Source organism: Berghia stephanieae, chromosome 6 (assembly GCF_034508935.2).
Source record: "Berghia stephanieae isolate SIO BIC M18660-M18661 chromosome 6, UCSD_Bste_1.3, whole genome shotgun sequence".
NCBI classification, from domain to species: domain Eukaryota; kingdom Metazoa; phylum Mollusca; class Gastropoda; order Nudibranchia; family Aeolidiidae; genus Berghia; species Berghia stephanieae.
In genome coordinates, this window is record NC_088365.1 from 63,122,825 (window position 1) to 63,142,996 (window position 20,172).

The 20,172-nt window shown below is 36.1% G+C and overlaps 1 protein-coding gene across 2 annotated transcripts in view; it reads left to right on the top strand.

The window, feature by feature from the left end:
• Nucleotides 1-15,088, top strand: part of LOC144975420 (universal stress protein in QAH/OAS sulfhydrylase 3'region-like) — a 39,965-nt gene extending 24,877 nt beyond the window's left edge. For both annotated transcript variants that reach the window (XM_078919468.1, XM_078919469.1), the window contains exons 3-6: nucleotides 7,402-7,485; nucleotides 8,262-8,353; nucleotides 9,742-9,835; nucleotides 11,034-15,088. In XM_078919468.1, coding sequence (XP_078775594.1) covers nucleotides 7,402-7,485; nucleotides 8,262-8,353; nucleotides 9,742-9,835; nucleotides 11,034-11,179 — 416 coding nt within the window. In that variant the 3' untranslated portion in view covers nucleotides 11,180-15,088. The remainder of the gene's footprint in view (nucleotides 1-7,401; nucleotides 7,486-8,261; nucleotides 8,354-9,741; nucleotides 9,836-11,033) is intronic.
• The last annotated feature ends 5,084 nt before the right edge of the window (nucleotides 15,089-20,172 follow it).

Genomic DNA, 20,172 nt, shown 5'->3' on the forward strand with positions numbered 1-20,172 from the left:
TGATTGGTTATATAGTCTCGCCCCATATCTGGTCGAGAATATCTACCGTCAATTCATAGTCCAATGTTTGGTCGTATAGTTCTATGGTCTCATCATAGATCAATATTTGGTCGTTTATTTCAATGGTCAAATCATAACCCAATGTTTGGTTGTATAGTTCTATGGCCTCCTCCTAGCCCAATGTCTGACCGTATGGTTTTATGGTTTCCTCCGAGCCCTTTGTATAGTCGTATAGTTCTATAATCTACCAATAACTCAATGTCTGATTGTATAGTTCTATTGTCTCCTCATAGAACCAATGTCTAGTCATATAGTTCTATGGTCTTCTCATAGCATGTCCAGTCGAAAAGTTCTAATGTCTCCTCATAACTCTATTTCTGGTTAGTATTGTTCTATGGTCTCCTCATAACCCAATTTCTGGTTAGTATTGTTCTATGGTCTCCTCATAACCCAATTTCTGGTTAGTATTGTTCTATGGTCTCCTCATAACCCAATTTCTGGTTAGTATTGTTCTATGGTCTCCTCATAACCCAATTTCTGGTTGGTATTGTTCTATGGTCTCCTCATAACCTAATTAATGGTAGTATAGCTCTATAGTCTCATCATAACCCGATGTCAGGTCGTATATGTCTATGGTCTCATAAACTACTGTCCGGTCTCCTCATGGCCCAATGTCTGGTCGTTTAAGTCGATGGTCTCATAGCCCAATGTCAGGTTGTATAGTCTTATGGTCTCCTCATAGACCAATGTATGGTCATATAAATGTATGGTCTCTTCATAGACCAGTGTAATAAATCTATGCTCTCCTCATAGACCAATGTATGGTCGTATAAATCTATGGTCTCCTCATAGACCAATGTCTGGTCGTATAAATCTATGGTCTCTATATAGACCCCTATAATAAATTTATGCTCTCCTCATAGACCAATGTATGGTCGTATAAATCTATGGTCTCCTCATAGACCAATGTCTGGTCGTATAAATCTATGGTCTCTATATAGACCCCTATAATAAATTTATGCTCTCCTCATAGACCAATGTATGGTCGTATAAATCTATGGTCTCTTCATAGACCAGTGTAATAAATCTATGGTCTCCTCATAGACCAATGTATGGTCGTATAAATCTATCGTCTCTTCATAGACCAGTGTAATAAATCTATGGTCTCCTCACAGACCAATGTATGATCGTATAAATCTATGGTCTCCTCATAGACCAACGTATGGTCGTATAAATCTATGATCTCCTCATAGACCAATGTATGGTCGTATAAATCTATGGTCTCCTCATAGACCAACGTATGGTCGTATAAATCTATGGTTTCCTCATAGACCAACGTATGGTCGTATAAATCTATGGTCTCCTCATAGACCAATGTCTGGTCGTATAGTTCTATGATCTCCTAATAGACCATTGTCCTATGTATCTCGACTGAGGGTTTGTGTTTCTAAAAGGGAATTGAGCAGATGGATATGACAGCTAGTCTTCAAACGACAGAATGCAACATTTTGCGTGGAATTGAACTGTTATAATGTATAGGGAATGAGATTAGCGGAAGAGTAGCGTCCTTTGATTGGACGTCACCTTAAAAGAGAGAACGTCAACATGGTTTTGGGCATGCGTCTTTCTCGTCCTCGCTTTCGGTGAAGTATCTCATGCCGCTTTCACCGGAAGCGAGGACGAGAGACGCATGCGCAAAACCAACATGACGTTCTCTCTCTAATAACTTCTCCGCCGGTGAAGTCCAATCAAGGGACGCTACTCTTCCGCTAATCTCATTCCCTATACAAATATATGTCTATAAAATGTAGGACGTGCACACTATAACGATAATGTTTCGCTATTTATACCAACGAAACCTTGCATGCCTACAAGTGAAATTGTGATTGTATCAAAATGAACATTATAAAAAACTTCACGAGTTACGACCCTTCTTCAATTCTGTTTGTCAAATATTTGTTTTAAACAAACAAATTTCAACGAAATCATTAAAAATATTAAACAACACCATCTTTACATAGACTGAATAATTAATGATGCATCATTAGTAATTTCTGAACTATATTTGGAGATGGTCTTGAACAAAAAAGCATGATGTCGCATGTCTGTTTGTAGAATCGGAGAATTATTTGTATTTTTCTTATAGGTAATCATTGGAAAAGATTAAAGGTATTTTTTTATGTTATCATCACTGGTTTGGAAAGGTACAAGGTCAAATAAAGAGTAAAGAGAGATGCTTGTGGAGAGTCCAAGTGCCTTGCTTATTTTTGATAGAGGCAGTATTGAGAGAGAGAGAGAGAGAGAGAGAGAGAGAGAGAGAGAGTGAGAGAGAGAGGATGTATAAGAGAAAGAGAAGACGGGCAGCGAGCGGGTAAAAATTAAATGTACTTTGATTTTATTAGATGGGGGGAAGTATAATTTTTGAAGGAGTGTAATTAGTGTGTCCGAGATTGAGAGAGAGAGAGAGAGAGAGAGAGAGAGATAGATAGATAGAGAGAGAGAGAGAGAAAGAGAGAGAGAGAGAGAGAGAGAGAGAGAGAAATGCATTAGAGAAGGGAGAGACAAGGAGCAATTAGAAAGTCTATAAGCTTTGATATTAGTGAAAGGAGGAAGTATTTTTTTCACGACTGTGATTGGTGGTTCAAAAAACAAAATAAAACAAAATATGGGTAGATGTTATATATATATATATATATATATATATATATATATATATATATATATATATATATATATATATATATATATATATAGTTAGATAGATCGATCGATAGATAGAGAGATAGGTTAGGCAGATAGAGATATGAGTAGATATATGAGGGAGGGAAGGAGAGAGAGAGAGAGAGAGAGAGAGAGAGAGAGAGAGAGAGAGAAGGAAATCGAAAGAATAGAGAGCGAAAGAGATGGGTGGGGGGAGGGAGATAGTAGGTGAATTACTTTTATGTTTTTAGGCTGATAAAGATGAACTAGCTACCCAAAGACAAGTTAATCAAAATAACAGAACCTCTGCTCTCACCGCCACCGAGACGCGTTGTCTTGCTTACAATGTACTAAGTGACAAGTTCATTTCCGGAAAGACTTAAAGCAACTTGACCTCAAACTGTCACGACCATATCCACAATAAAACATACCAAAACAACCAAGTTAGTCAGGCCCACGGATTGTGAACGTTAATTTCAATATTTTGACACAATTCTGAGAAGATTCGCATTGCTTTGTCATACTTTACGGTCCTATAGATAGTATGCGCTTGGCTAAGAAGCTCATAACATTGCCATCCGGAAGTATAACGTACCAACACACAAAACTGTGTGTATCCATGAACGTTTATAGTCGGGTTAATACAATTCAGTGAGCATTACTCATAAACGCGGATGGCAAAAAACAATAACATAGACCTGAGTGACGTCATCTTCGAACTATCTATAGTATGCCCTTGGCTAAGAAGCTCACTACATTGCCATCCGGAAGTATAAGTGACCAACACACAAAACAGTGTGTAACCATGATCGTTTATAGTAAGGTTAGTACAGTTTAGTGAGAATTACTCATAACCGCGGATGGCAAAAGTAAAAACAAAGACCTGAGTAACGTCAACTTCAATCTATAGATAGCGTGCGTTGGCTAAAAAACTCACAACATTGTCATCCGAAGAATAACGGACCAACACACAAAACTATGTGTAACCATGGGCGTTTATAGTCTGGTTAATACAGTTTAGTGAGAATTACTCATCAACATGGATAGAAAAAAAACCAATAACAAAGACCTGAGTGGCGTCAACGTTGTTCTATCTATATTTGACAGGATGTGTTAAAATGATATGTGAGTAACGCTCAAGATCTGAGGAGCTGATTGTTTCGAGTAACAGGCATGTACTGAAGCAGGCTATGGTCACGATATTTGCTTGCTTGAGAGAGGACAGCGTTGCTGGATAGCTCAGTCGGTGTTTGCCACCGCTCTCTGTCCTCTCTCTCTCTCTCTCTCTCTCTCTCTCTCTCTCTCTCTCTCTTTCTCTCTCTCTCTCCTGGCCAGGCGGAGGGTGCCGTGTCAATTAGATCCTGAGTTTGGCACTGACTGACCCCGTAGTTTTTATTCTCCGTTTCCATCTGGCACTTCTCCATATATATATACCCTATTTGTGACCCTTCGCTTCAAAACGGTATTAAGTCGGGATGGTTAAGATGTTGAAAATTGAATTTATAGCCATAAATATCAGACTTGTGTTGAGTTTGTATGCTTTATTGATGAGACTGAATACCATATATGGCCAAGGGTGCTGATGCCAACAATTTATATTTTTGACCAGTTTTAACATTAAATTCACCTTTTAAACATCTGTTCCGTTGCGACATAATACCGTTTTGAGACGAAGGGTCACATTTATTATTCTCATCTAAATCCTATAATGTTGTATTTTCTGAGATCCAGACCCTGGCACTTACCATCTTGAATCGTCCGTGGTGTGCCAAGCCACTGTCCCAGTTGTCAGGCGTGATCATCGTCTGCACGCGACTTAATGAAATATGCATGTCTCTGAGAACGGCCGAGAAAGGCTTCTTGGGTCTAGATTGGGTACTCTGAAAAGAAAAAAAACAATTTTATAAAATTTTTGGCAAAAACATTTGGTTCTTCAAACATTGATTGATCAAAACAACCGCTATCTTGTCAAAACTTTTCAAAACCTGGGACTTCCACGAAGACTTCCTTGGTGCCTCGGGTTTATCCCGTGGGTAGCTCATACAGTAGAGTCACGCTTTCCCCTGCCAGGCGGAGTTGTCGTATCAGTAAGGTCGTGGGTTAGAGACGACATCGCCAACGCGAAATGTTTATTCTCCATTGTCTTCTGGCACTTTCTTACTCACTACATTTCTCTTGAGCATTCCATCTCGTGTTAAGTTCTTAACGGGCTTCACAATTTCAGCGACATGGACAGTGACTATTCCATGAGAATATTAAAACTCCCACGTGTAAAAATACTTGAGCAGGGTCAGCCTATGGCAGTTTGAGGCCAAGTTGCTTAAAGTCTTCTGGGAAATGAACTCGTCACTAAATCTGCTGTAGACAAGACAACATGTTTCTGTGATGGTGAGAGGAGCAGGCAGCTGTCCTATCATTTTGATTAGCATGTCTTTGGGTACCTAATCTTTCTCCACATAAAAAATCAAAGGTCATTGACCTGCCTTCTACCCCTCCCTTTCTTTTTTCTTCTTCTCTGCCCCCACCCCTACTCTGTATATCTACATATCTCTCTATCTATCTATCCATCTATCTATCTATCTATCTATCTATCTATCTATCTTTCTATCTATCTATCCATCTATCTATCTATCTATCTATCTATCTATCTATCTATCTATCTATCTATCTATCTATCTATCTATATATCGACCTATCTATCTATCTATCTATCTATCTATCTATCTATCTATCTATCTATTTATCTATTTATCTATCTATCTATCTATATATCGACCTATCTATCTATCTATATATCTATCTATCAATCTATCTATCTATCTATCTATCTATCTATCTATCCATCTATCTATCTATCTATCTATCTATCTATCTATCTATCTATCCATCGATCTATCTATCTATCTATCCATCTATCTATCTATCTATCTATCTATCTATCTATCTATCTATCTATCTATCCATCTATCTATCTATAAACAACGTTGAATAAATAAAATGTTATTATTGGTTCCTTCTAGGTTCTCTCTCTCTCTCTCTCTCTCTCTCTCTCTCTCTCTCTCTCTCTTACTTTCTCATTGTCCCTTTTCTCTATCTCTCACTCTATTTCTGTCTCTCCCCATCTCGATCTCACACTCACACACTCTTTCAGTCCAAACCTTTTATTACATACATTATCTGAAAAAAAAATATTTCCACCATCTAAAAACATTCAAGGTCATTTATATTCTACTGACCAACACACTTCCCTACCTCTCTCTCTCTCTCTCTCTCTCTCTCTCCTTCTTTCTTTCTTAATCTCTCTCCTCTCTCTCTCTCTCCGCTCCCTCTCTCTCTCTCTCTCTCTCTCTCTCTCTCTCCCTCTCTCTCTCTCTTTGAAAGCCACTGATTACACCCTTGAAAAAAAAAATAGGTACTACTAACTACTTCCTCTATCTGCTATCTTCAAACATCAAAGACTATTGACGTTGTACAGGCCTACGGGCATCTCTTCTTTAGGCGTTGTATGTACCTTTCCAAGAAAGGGATGGTCCTCTGGTAAAATAAATGAAAAAGATTTGGGAAGCGCATTGATCATGTCATACTCAAGGAGATGCGCTACATAAATGTGACCAAGCGTCTCAAAACGGTATTATGTCGGGATGGACCAGATGCTAAAAAGTCAAATTATAGTTCAACTGGTCAAAAATATGAAACGTTCGTATTTAGCACAGTAATATATGATATTCCTTCTCCCCTATAAAGCATATAAACTGAACTTAAACATGATCTTTCTGGCTACAAATTCCATTTTCAGCATCTTAATCATCCCGACTTAATACCGTTTTGAGACGAGGGGTCACAAATATTGGTGATCATTTAGAGTAATCGTACAGCATTCGCACGACTCGCGACATATTGGGCCAAATCCCGATCTGCAGACATGACTGAATTAGAATGACAGTAGGCGGGAGTTCCATAGGGAAGGGACAAATCTGCACATACTGTTTTGAAGCCCATTAGTTAAAATTGAGCTTTATATAGCGTAAAATCCACTAAATGTGCTCAAAGCGCTTTACAAGGGGTCCCTGGTCAACAGCAACATTTAACATGTAGGACGGGACATGCCGCCTGTTAGGCGATATTATAATTTTTCGGACAAAGACAACGCTGTTAACGGCCAGGTACTCATTTTACACCTGAGTACGGTGAGAGAAAGTGAGTAAAGAGCCTTTTCCAAGGACTCAACTATGCGCCGAGCGCGAGGCTCGAACCCAGGACCTTCCGATCCGAAAGCGAGTGTCATACCACAAGACCACATAGCCGCGCAGTCAGTCTGTATTCTGAATGCGAATACTTTCTACTAGAGTTATTTATTCAGTTTATTCATCTTATTTAAATCTAATTGATGTTCTATTTGATTAATTTTTCGGACAAAGACAACGCTGTTAACGGCCAGGTACTCATTTTACACCTGAGTACGGTGAGAGAAAGTGAGTAAAGAGCCTTTTCCAAGGACTCAACTATGCGCCGAGCGCGAGGCTCGAACCCAGGACCTTCCGATCCGAAAGCGAGTGTCATACCACAAGACCACATAGCCGCGCAGTCAGTCTGTATTCTGAATGCAAATACTTTCTACTAGAGTTATTTATTCAGTTTATTCATCTTATTTAAATCTAATTGATGTTCTATTTGATTGCCCCCCCCCCCCCCCCCCCCCAGGGTACGTGAGTCATTTTCACAAGCCAGAGAACACCATCCTGCTTGTCCATTGTCCAGAGACATACGCCAACGTCACGATGATGAGTAAGTTTTAATCTCCATTAATGCGTTTAGTTTAAATACTCACGAAATCCGCCAGCCGGATCGAACGTACCAGGACACAAAAATGTGTATAACCTTGAACGTTTACAGTCTGATTGAAAGAATTTAGTGAGTTTTTTGTTTTTTTTTTGGTTTTGAAAAGATATCTGGTCATTCACTTTTAAGTTAAAATTCATTCGACATTTCCTAACCATATATCATTCTGAACATACGAAATTATTATTATTATTATTATCATCATCATCATCATCATCATCACCATCATCATCATCATCATCATCATCATCATCATCATCATCATCATCATCATCATCATCATCATCATTATTATTATTATTAATATTATTATTATTATCATTATTATTATTATTATTATTATTATTATTATTATTATTATTATTATTGTTATTATTATTATTATTATTACTATATTTATTATTATTATTATTATTATTATTATTGTTATTATTATTATTATTATTATTATTATCATTATTATTATTATTATTATTATTATTATTACTATTATTATTATTATCCCTATTATCACCATGATGGTCATCATCATCATCATCATCATCATCATCATCATCATCATCATCATCATCATCATCATCATCATTATTATTATCTCATCGATGTTAGTGTTAATGTTTTTGTTGCTATATCTATATCAGTCTTGACAAACTCCTTGCGTTTTAATGAGTAATAACGAGATAATAAATAACTTGTAACCACTGGTCATTCCCTCAAACCAGGTCCGGGCAAAGTCCAAGAACTCATCCGAGAGAGTGAAGTCCGTATCAAGGCAATCCAAGACAAATTTCTAGACAGGATGAAAGAACACAATGTAAGATAGATAAAGAACAAGTGTGTATGAAATGTGCCAAATGTGTAAGATAGATAAAGAACAAGTGTGTATGAAATGTGCCAAATGTGTAAGATAGATAAAGAACAAGTGTGTATGAAATGTGCCAAATGTGTAAGATAGATCAAGAACAAGTGTGTATGAAATGTGCCAAATGTGTAAGATAGATCAAGAACAAGTGTGTATGAAATGTGCCAAATGTGTAAGATAGATCAAGAACAAGTGTGTATGAAATGTGCCAAATGTGTAAGATAGATAAAGAACAAGTGTGTATGAAATGTGACAGATTTTGATCTTACACCGGTGCCTGATCCTAAGTTTTTAAATTCATTGTAAGATAACTAACTGTGACCCACCATCACAATGCCCAATAGCTCAGCTTGTAGAGCACTCGCTTCACAATCAAAGGGACCGAGATCGATCCCGGGTGCTGTCAAGATATTTTTCTGAACCCCCTGTCCACCCAGTTGTGATCGGGTAGCTCTATGTCTGTTTCACGTCATATAAACGAGGATAAACTCCGGCTCCATAAGCGTGGCTCAGCGGTTCCGGTCTTTGCTTCGTACACGAAAGGTACCGCACCGAGTTCAAGTCACCTCGCCCTAGCTCAATTTGCGGCGCTGCACTGCGGCTAACGCCTGTGTTATTCCAATCTTCCCTTGGAATAGATAGACCCTAGAGACGAATTTCCCTTATGGGATGAATAAAGGGAATTTTATTATTTTTTATTATTTTTATTTTGTTATTTGTGCGCAACGCGGTCTCGTAGTCTGACAATTGCCTTTGGATCAGAGAGGTCCTTGGTTCGTGTCCCTCACTGGGCGGCGCATAGTTGAGTCATTGGAAGTGGCTTTTTACTCACATTCTCTTACTGTAAAATGAATACCTACCTGTCCGTTAACACCGTTGTCTCTGTCCGAAAAATTGTAATATTGCATTGTTGAGCGTATTGGTAAGATTGTGGTGTTCGATATACAATATAAATTATATCTATTTATCTATTTATTTATTTATTTATTTATTTATTATTTTCTGATTTATTTCTTTGTTTACTTATAATTTTTTTATTCATTTCTTTCTTTATTATTTACTTGTTTATCGATTAATAATTGATTATCTATCCATTTATATATTGGTATTTTTACCAATAAAATATATTAGGAACTTGATTGATTAATTGATTTGTTGATCGACTTATTTATTGATTTTAATTTTTTATGTTTTCTTCTATCTTTAATGAATTAATTAATATGTATTAATTTGTGTATTTATCTATCTACTGATTATTCAACCACATTTTTTTTTGTTATGACTAATTAATTATTTAATCATTTTAAACCCAAATCCATGACATGCTTTTTGTCTACCAGATCCAAGGAGAATTTCTAACACTGGACGGAGACAAACCCGGCAATGCAATTATAGAATGTGCAACAAGTCGTAACGCCACTTTCATCGTTACAGGTTGGTCTGTCTGAGTGTATTTGTGTCTGTGCTTATGTACGTGTGTAAGTGCGTGTGTAAGTGCGTGTGTGTGTGTGTGTGTGAGTATGTGCGTGTACGTGTGTGTGTGTATGTGTGCGTGTATGTGTGTCACTGTTTACAACACTTGTATTACAGACTCAGTTACGTTTTTGATTTTCATCTTCAAATCGTCTTTTGATGTTGGTAATGGTGGTTGATAGATTAAATCTTTTACAACCCCCCCCCCCCTCCCCACCTCCACCGCACATACAAAATCACATAATAATGTTAGTTCAGGTAAACTTGGGGTCAGCTTACAAATGGATGACCATTCATCCCAGTACGTTCAAACTTTTCCATAGTTTTTTAAAATGAGCTTTCATACAGCGCAATATCCATTAAATGTGCTCAAAGCGCTTTATAATGGGTCCCTAGCCAACAGCAACATTTAACATTTAGGACGGGAAATGACGCCTGTTTGGCGATATTACATTTTTTTCGGACAGAGACAACGCTGTTAACGACCAGGTATTCATTTTACATCTGAGTACGGTGAGAGAATGTGAGTAAAGAACCTTTTCCAAGGACTCAACTATGCGCCGAGCGAGGCTCAAACCCAGGACCTTCCGATCCGAAAGCGAGTGTCATACCACAAGATCACATAGCCGCACGGGTCAGGTCTGGCGATCTTGGGCTCAGCTTACAAATTGATGATTTTGTTTGTTGGTTAGTTATATTTGCCTGATGGAAGTTGTGAGTATGTGTAACGACCCAGGTTTAAACGATATTAATTCAACTAAATTTTAATTAATAATTTGGAAAATTGACAACAAATACACATTACAACAGTCCTGGGCGGATTTATTTTTTAACTATCAATACACGAACAACGTCTTACTATGTTTCTAAGGACAAAAGGGTGCTAATCCGTTCATGCAGTCAACATTCACACTCACATGCAAAACATGCACAACACAAGATGCATACCGCTATAAAGAACCCTAACGTAATCAAACACAGCCGAACAACTCCAATCTACTTCAATACATGTTACAGTATGCATAGCTTCAATAGTTTGTTCACACGTCCTAGAGACTTTAAAAAGCTACTACTGTCATAATTTCAATGGCAGATTCTTTACTTAAAAACTTTTATTATTATTTATTTTTCATTTTTCTTTTTTCCTTCTCTTTGACAGGTACCCGAGGGCTGGGCAAAATACGTCGAACCATAATGGGTAGTGTTAGCGATTACGTGATCCATCATTCCCCAGTACCAGTACTCGTGTGTCGACACAAGGATAAGGAGTGTGAGAAAGAAAAAGAAGCACACGGAAAACACTGATCAAATCATGTGACCTCAACGCAACTTGAAATATTAACTAGGAATAGTGGCCAAAACAGACAAGTGTGTTGGTGATCGATACGATCAGAAATAGCAGCAGAAGCAAGAGCAACACTTATACGACAGCAACAACAACAACAACAACAACAACAACAACAACAGCAACAACAACAGCAACACCAGGAACTGCAGCATTTGACGTATATAGTTTCAGCTTGAGTTATGAAAATTACTCACACTTATTTGTTTCAGTATAATAAATAGTATTTTGTATGTCAACAATTCTTGCGTCAAGTTGCAAAGTTATGGTTGCATCCATAAATAAATGTTACAGTTTTGTCTCTTAACAACGTGAGGTCAAAATTGCATTATGTTGACAAATTACTTCTTTTCATTATGGAGATATCGGACTTATTGGACAATTCCAAACCCAAAACCTCGTAATTTAAGTTAGCTTTTGATCTGAAAAGGTTTGTATTAAACAGTGGTAGACAAAACAAAACTAAAAACTAAAAGATAAAACCATTCCAAAAAGCCAGCTCTCCTGAACCGACTCTCCTCAAAATTCAGCCTACCTCGACCCTGGGCTTTTTAACAATTTTGTGAGTAATAAATCGGTTTTTGGAGAAAATTGTTGAACTAAACTGAACAAAAATTGTTTTGCCATTGTTTTACAGAGGGCGGGCCGAATCCTTTTTGTCTTCTCTTGTGTACCGCTGCTGCTATTTTTAACATGTTATTGTTCATCAGAAGTAACTTAAGTGGGCTTTAGTAAATTATGGAGATGCAAGACGGATCTTGTCTGTTCTGAGTTCTAATCCTACGCATTTAGTGGAATTTGATGTTACATAAATATTTTATCAAAGTAGATATTTATAATGTATGCGACAGACGAGAAACGTTACACAGTCTACTTTGGAGTTAATCAATTGACATATCGTTTATGCTTCTCCCTTTAATGTCAACGTCATAATCGCTGAAGAATGACTGGTACCTGAAACTTGCGAGAATTTTAGGGGGATACATTTTTTGTTCCTTTTTTAAACATGTTCAGCTTTAGATCTATAAATAGGGCAGAGAAGCCATGACGTCACAACGTCTCTCCGGTTCAAAACTCCTTGGAAGTGTGTAATCATTCTGCCCTTCGGAGAGCTAACAATGAATAGATTGCTTAATTAATCGTAATGTGGCATAACTGTCTTAGTTTCATGGTGTTTAGGCATATTCTTTTTATTATGAAAGACCAGCATTTAAGCTAGAAAATAAGATGGCATCACACTGAAACCAGAAGGTCAGTTACACAAGGTATGTATCATGTCTTTACGGGGGGGACTAGTTTAACAATTTCAATGAGATTGGAACCAGTACAATGACGTATTGTTCCCCAAGTAGTTCCAGGTAAGTATGTTACTAGACAACACGTCTTGATCTTACTAAAGCTTAGGATTCAATGAAACTCACACAAGTAGGTTCCCTCTTGTCTCAAGTTACGTCTAGGTATAAAATAAGAAATGAATTGAGTAGGAAAGTGCCAGAAGCAACAGAGAATAAAAACCTTCGCAGCGGCGATGAGGGCTCGAACCCTCGACCTTACCATTACGATAACTCCGCCTGGCCGGGGAGATCGTGACTCTACCGTATGAGTTATAGGTATAGGTATATTATATCAGCAAAACAGGGAACAGAAGTACGATTTTTTTAAAAACTGGTTCAAATCTCATTGGAAGTGTAAAATTTACTCTTTCAGATGACTGGATATACATAGATACCTTGTGTAATTGATCTTCTTGGTTTCAGAATGATGGTATCTTATTTTCTATTCTATGCCGATTCGCCAATAAAGAACAGGTCATCCATCCTCGTTCTTTCCCGCCCACTAATCCTAAGAATCTGCCTATATATCTATCCTGCTACTAAAATAGTTATAGATAATATGCGCTTGGCTAAGAAGCTCACAACATTGCCATCCGGAAGTATAACGGACTAACACGCAAAACTGTGTATAACAATGAACTTGTATAGTCTAGTTTATACCGTTTTGTGAGAATAACTCATAAACGCGGATGGCAAAAAGCAACAACAAAGACCAGAGTGACGTCAGCTTCGTTCATTCTATACCTCTTGATTATTCAATACGTAACCTATTCATTGTTAGTCCTCTGAGGGACTTGTTACATACATACACACTTTCAAGGATTTTGGAACCGGAAGAGTCGATGATGTGACGTCACGGCTACTGCTTTTTATAGATAAACAAAACATGCTTCCATAACAGGTGTTGATTGTTTTTTTTTGCCGCGTGTGTTACAATTATGTGACCGTCTCAATTTGATTTTATGTCGGGATGGGGTCTGACCCAGGGATAAAGAGGAAACGAATACCACAATTGAAATTAGAAATACAAATATTGAGTAATTTGGATTTTTGTTTTGTTTGTTTTTGTTTGTTTTTCATTGTTAAGAATTTGTATTTATTCTCCATCGTAATGACTAGAAGTCAACGTATACATATATGCAGGTCTGACATTACGAACCCACTTACGGGCCCAGTTTAACATTGTTGTATTGGCCAATATTGCGTCATTTTTTAAACATATCCAATACAACAATGAGCCTATAAGGAATTGGGTTATCAGACCTGCAAATAAGTGCTCGTCGCTAGAAATGTATCCCACATTTTATACTCTTGGCTATAAGTTCGATTTTCAGCACCAGTTCATCCCGACAGAATAATGCTTTGTTATGGTGGTCCGACGTGCACTTATTTGCAGGTCTGATAACCCAATTCCTTATGGGCTCATTGTTGTAATGAAAATCTCAAAGAATGACGCAAAATGTTAGTCCATTTCATTGCAACAATGTAAAACTAGGCTCATAACTGGGTTCAAATAGCAGACCTCCATATGTATGCACGTGGGTGGGCCATATATTTATTGCTTAATTTAATTGTCTGTGAGATCTTTGAAATAAATAGAGGGTCTGGAAAGAATGAATAGCATCATGTGTTTAAATCTTTAATGTGTAACTACTGGGTGGGGTTCCTACCTCCCATAGTGGCCAGGGAGGTACTTGCTATGTCTTCTATCCCCTCTTATCTGTTTTCCAATTGCTTTCTGTCTTTGTCTTGGAGTGAGATTGCTTGGTTTTGTCCCGACCTAGGTCGTAGTCCTTGGCTGAGAGGGAAACAGTCGAATATATAATTATAGTTTTGGGAGATGATATTTTTTTTCTTGTAAATCATCTCTCTGTTGTGTACTGTTACTCTTTTCAATTTTAACATATGATTTGTAAACATTTGAGTGTGTTCCTCTTAGTGGGATCTGTGATTGTGTCTGGATGAGACTTTTAGGTGATCTCAAACTAAGTACTTTGATAGTGTGCTCTTGGAATGAACACCTCTTTCCTATTTGAACCAATTTCCCTTTGTCTTACCTTTTCTTATGTGCTTTAATTGTAATTCTAGAACTTTTGACTATCCTGTTTTCTTCCTTTTTACTGGCGCTGATATGCCCTTATGTGTTGCGAGCGCCGTAAAACACTTAAAAACAAAAACAAAAACAGTGTGAAACTAATATCGTCACTAAGCATAATAAATATAAATCTGAATGTAACTCGAATATTACTCAATTCTGAGCATCTAATTGTAATCGAGAGAGGAGAGAGTTGTTGCTTATGGCAACCATTGTTGATATTTAGGCAGAATAAGTTTGATTATCTTCATATGAAGGTTTCTAAATCTGTCGTGTTAACACATGATTCGGGAAGAGCGTCCCGTCTTTGATGGTACGGAGGAACGCAAATGAATAGTTGAAAATGTTTATATTTGAAGATTGGTGTCTTGGGCGTTTCTAAAGTGTGTTTGTTTGAGATGTGTGGTACACGGAAAGTGCTCATCACGTGTATTATTATTGTTATTATTATTATTGTTATTATTATTATTATTATTATTATTATTATTATTTATTATTATTATTATTATTATTATTATTATTATTATTATTATTATTATTATTATTATTATTATTATTATTATTATTATATTATTATTATTATTATTATTATTATTGTTTATTATTATTATTATTAGTTATTATTATTATTATTATTATTATTTATTATTGTTATTATTGTTATTATTATTATTGTATATTATTATTATTATTATTATTATATTATTATTATTATTATTATTATTTATTATTATTATTTATTGTTATTATTATTATTATTATTATTGTTATTATTATTATTATTATTATTATTATTATTATTATTGTTATTGTTATTATTATTATTATTATTATTATTATTATTATTATTATTATTATTATTATTATTATTATTATTATTATTATTATTATTATCATTATTATTATTATTATTATTATTATTATTATTATTATTATTATTATTATTACTATTATTATATTATTATTATATTACTATTATTATTATCATTATTATTATTATTATTATTATTATTATTATTATTATTATTATTATTGTTATTATTATTATTATTATTATTATTATTATTATTATTATTATTATTATTAATTACTATTATTATTAATATTATTATTATTTTTTATATTATTATTATAATTACTATATTATTATTATTATTATTATTATTATTATTATTATTATTATTATTATTATTATTATTATTATTATTATTATTATTATTATTATTATTATTATTATTATTATTATATTCAATAGCTCCAACCTTCATTGGCGATCAATTTTATTTATCAGATCAGGATAAGTTATTTTTGGTAACAGCACATGGCTACAGAATACGACAAATTCATTTTTTTAAAAAATAGAACAGCGCTCAAACTTTGTTGTATGTAAGATATTATTAGAGAAATGCGAATGTCAGCGATTATGTCCCTTGGTCATGTCCAACAGAGTAGTGATAGTGAGAACCTACATACGGATGATGACGCTGCTGAGTTTCTTGTCTCTCTATTATCATTATAGTCTTTGGTGTTGATATGTGACCCTTCGCCTCAAAACGGTATTAATCGGGTTGGTTAAGATGTTGAAAATTGAATTTATAGCCAGAAATATCAGACTTGTGTTGAGTTTGTATGTTTTATTGAGGAGAATGGATACCATATTTTAGATTGCTAATGCCAGCAATTTATATTTTGACCAGTTTAACATTTAATTCGGCTTTTAAGCGGATGGTTCGTTCCGACATAATACCGTTTCGAGACGATGGGTCACATATGATGATGTTGATTTGTGTGTCATTCTTTCTAAAATGTGACCCATTGCCACAACCCAGTATTATCTCAGTTTATATCAAGCGCTAAGAACTGAATTATTTCAAAAATTAATTTTCTAATATATGGCAGAGAAGTCACAGCTCCAACACGTTCGGTTCCAAATTCATTGGAAGTGTGTATGTAACCAGTTCTTCGGAGGACTAACAATGAATACGTAAAATATTAAATTGTAATGTGGCATAATTATTTTAGTGGCGGGAAGAATAGGCAGATTCTTAGGATTACGGGACGCGATAGAGGGAGGGCGGATTATCTTTCTTGACTACCAGCATTTTATATAATTTATAAAAGGAAATAAGATGCCATCACTCTTAAACCAGAAGATCAATTACACAAGGTATGTATCCAGTCCTCTGGAAGAGCGGTTTTACACTTCCATTGAGATTGGAACCAGAATTGTTACGTCACACTTTTGTTCCCTATTATTAGTATTAGCATTTTACCAACTATAGGGACATCGTCACGTTCGTTACGATACAACCAACATTTTTATTATTCAAATTTCTTTTGTACATCATAAAATTTAAAATAAATGAACAGTGTGTTGTAGAGCATGTTTTGCGTCGCAAGAACTTTACTGCTATTGTGTTTGAGTGATTTAAAATATATATTTGTGTTAGTTGGGTGTGAAGTTTTGGGGAAAATCCTGAAAATGGCTGATAAGGAGAGAGTTAAACTGAGATATTCGTTATCTGATGACAGGATGCCGGATTGACGAAAAGGGTCAAAGTAAAAAAAAAAAAAAGATTATATTATTATGTAGCTTGGGATTGTATTGTGAATGTGTGTAATGTGTGCAATATGGAAACAACACATGCTTTGCAAATAAATCGACTTTATGCCTATCGTATCAAAACCTGTTGCTAATTATTTTGATGCTTGAAAGGACCCAAGTTTCTCTCTTCCTCTCCTCCTCCTTTTCCTCCTCCTTTTCCTCTTCCTTCTTCTTTTCCTCCTCCCGTCTTCCGTTTCCTCCTCCTCCTTCTCCGCCTTCTCTCCCTTTTCCTCCTTCTCATCCTCTCCCTCTTCCTCCTATTACCTCTTCTCTTCCTCCTCCTCCTCCCCCTCATCCTCCTGTCAATCTCCTCTTCCTTCTTTTCATCCCACAACCCCCCCCCCCCCCCCTCCATCTCAAACATCTCCCCTTCTTTTCTCTCCCCCCGCCCCCCCCCCCCCCCCCTCTGCCACTCCTCATTCTCTATCTGTTGAAATTAAAAATGATCTACTTTGAAAATCACAAATGAAGAAGAGCCTTAGACAAAGCATTGTTTATGTTTTGTAAATCGATTTATGGATAATATGGATAATTATGTTAGCACGAAAGTGGACGGATAATCGCGTTGAATTAGTTCCACCATGTGTCCACCAGCAAAGAGATGAGGATGATAGTGAGGGATGATAATGTATAAGTGTGTATCCTGCCACACCAGGAGACAGGCAAGACTGACTCACAGGGCCAGTCAGACTGCGGTAAAGGGGCAAGGGTGGGCGGATGGGGGAGGGGGGGGGGGGGTACAGATCGATATAATAAAAATCGATATAATAAAAGTTCAATAAAATCGATTTTGTTGTGAGAAATTAGGGAGCGAGCACTGGTGTAAATTAAAAATCTGAACAAATAAAATAATTTCGTTCTCTTAATAGATAGTATGAAGTGACCTCACTCAGATCTTTGTTATTGTTTTTTGCCATCCGCGTTTATGAGTAATTCTCACTAAACCGTATTAACGTTCATGATTACACACAGTTTTGTAGTTTGGTCCCCCACGGTCTATCCAGCAATGATTGGGTAGATGGGTCTGTTAGAGCTGGCGGAAAGTAATAATAATAATAATAATAATAATAATAATAATAATAATAATAATAATAATAATAATAATAATAATAATAATAATGCAAGACTATTCCCCAGATACTAACGGTAGAAGGGAGGCAATTCAATATTTATTAGAGTTTCGTTTAAATTTATGGTTGTCTCCCTTATTCCTATCCTGATTACAAGACATGCTCTTACAGAGAGAACGTCAACATCGTTTGGTTTATCGGGTATCATTAATTAAAACACTTTTCAAAATGTTATTATATATCTAGAAGTTTATGAAATTGAAATATAGCCAATACACTTATTTTGATGAAAAGTTCACAGTGATGTGTTGCAAAGAATACCCAAAATGATGATTATCCGCCTTGAAATCAATGTCTTCACGATTCGGTAACTCAGACTAATAGATCGCTGAGAAACGATTTGTGACCCATCGTCTCAAAACGGTATTATATTCTTAAGAGCTGAATTAAATGTTAAAACTGGTAAAAAATATAAATTGTTGGCATCAGCACCATAAAATATGGTATCCATTCTCGCCTCAATAAAACATACAAACTCAACACAAATCCGATATTTCTGGCTATGAGTTCAATTTTCAACATATTAACCATCCCGACTTAATACCGTTTTGAGGCGAAGGGTCACATTTAAGTGGTGCATCATTGTTAACATTTCATCAAAATAAATGTATTGGCTATATTTTTATTTTATATAAGTATATAGTCTATATTATAATAACATTTTAAAAGTGAAACCCCATTAACCAAACTATAGGTTTCATCAGAATGGCAAAAAGTACGCTGGCAGAACACCCACCTCACCCCCCAACATCACTAAACCAAGATATTCAACAGTACTACAAAGAACACCTAGACTCATCACAACACGACCAAACAGCCAGCACCCAGCAAAATCAAGAACCATCTCTTCCAAGACACCTTCATACCAACAAAGACCTCTCTCAACTAAAACTACTGGCACAGGACAGAGAGAAATGGAGAACCATCTCTATAGAAATCGTTAGATCCACTTGAACAAAAACAGTTCACGGCAAGCGCCATTAGGACTGCGACGCCTTATTTAATTCAATTAATAGATTTCCTCAGTTTGTAAAAGAGACGAATGAGAAATGCTATGTTGACGTTCTCTCTGTAAGGTCATGTGTTTATAGATAGCATGCGCTTGCGAAGAGGCTCATAACATTGCCATCCGGAAGTATAAAGGACCAACACACAAAACTGTGTGTATCCATGAACGTTTATTGTCATACTAATACAGTTCAGTGAGCATTACTCATAAATGCGGATGGCAAAAACAATAACAAAGACCCGAGTGACGTCAACTTCGTACCATCTATAAGGGGACCCAAGCCATATGTACGGCTATAGATAGTATGCAGATGACGTCACTCAGGCCTTTGTTATTGTTTTTGCCATCCGCGTTTGTGAGTTGTTCTCACTAAACTGTATTAACCTGACAATAAACGTTCATGGTTACACAGAGTTTGTGTGTTGGTCCTTTATACTTCCGGATGGCAATGTTGTGAACTCCTTGGTCAACCGCATTCTATCTATAGATAGTTGCGCTTGGCCAAGGAGTTCACAAACTCTGTGTAACCATGAACTTTTATAGTCTGGTTAATACAGTTTAGTGAGAACAACTCACAAACGCGGATGGCAAAAACAATAACAAAGGCCTGAGTGACGTCATCTTTGAACTATCTATAGGTCTCGACTTCTGGAGGGTTTTTTTGTGTTTTGTTTTACGGCTTCCGCCACAGCAACATTAGATCCTGTCGTGAGGGATTCCACGGAGGGATATAGAGATAATCCATCAAACAAGATGTCTGATGTCAACAGGAATCACCCA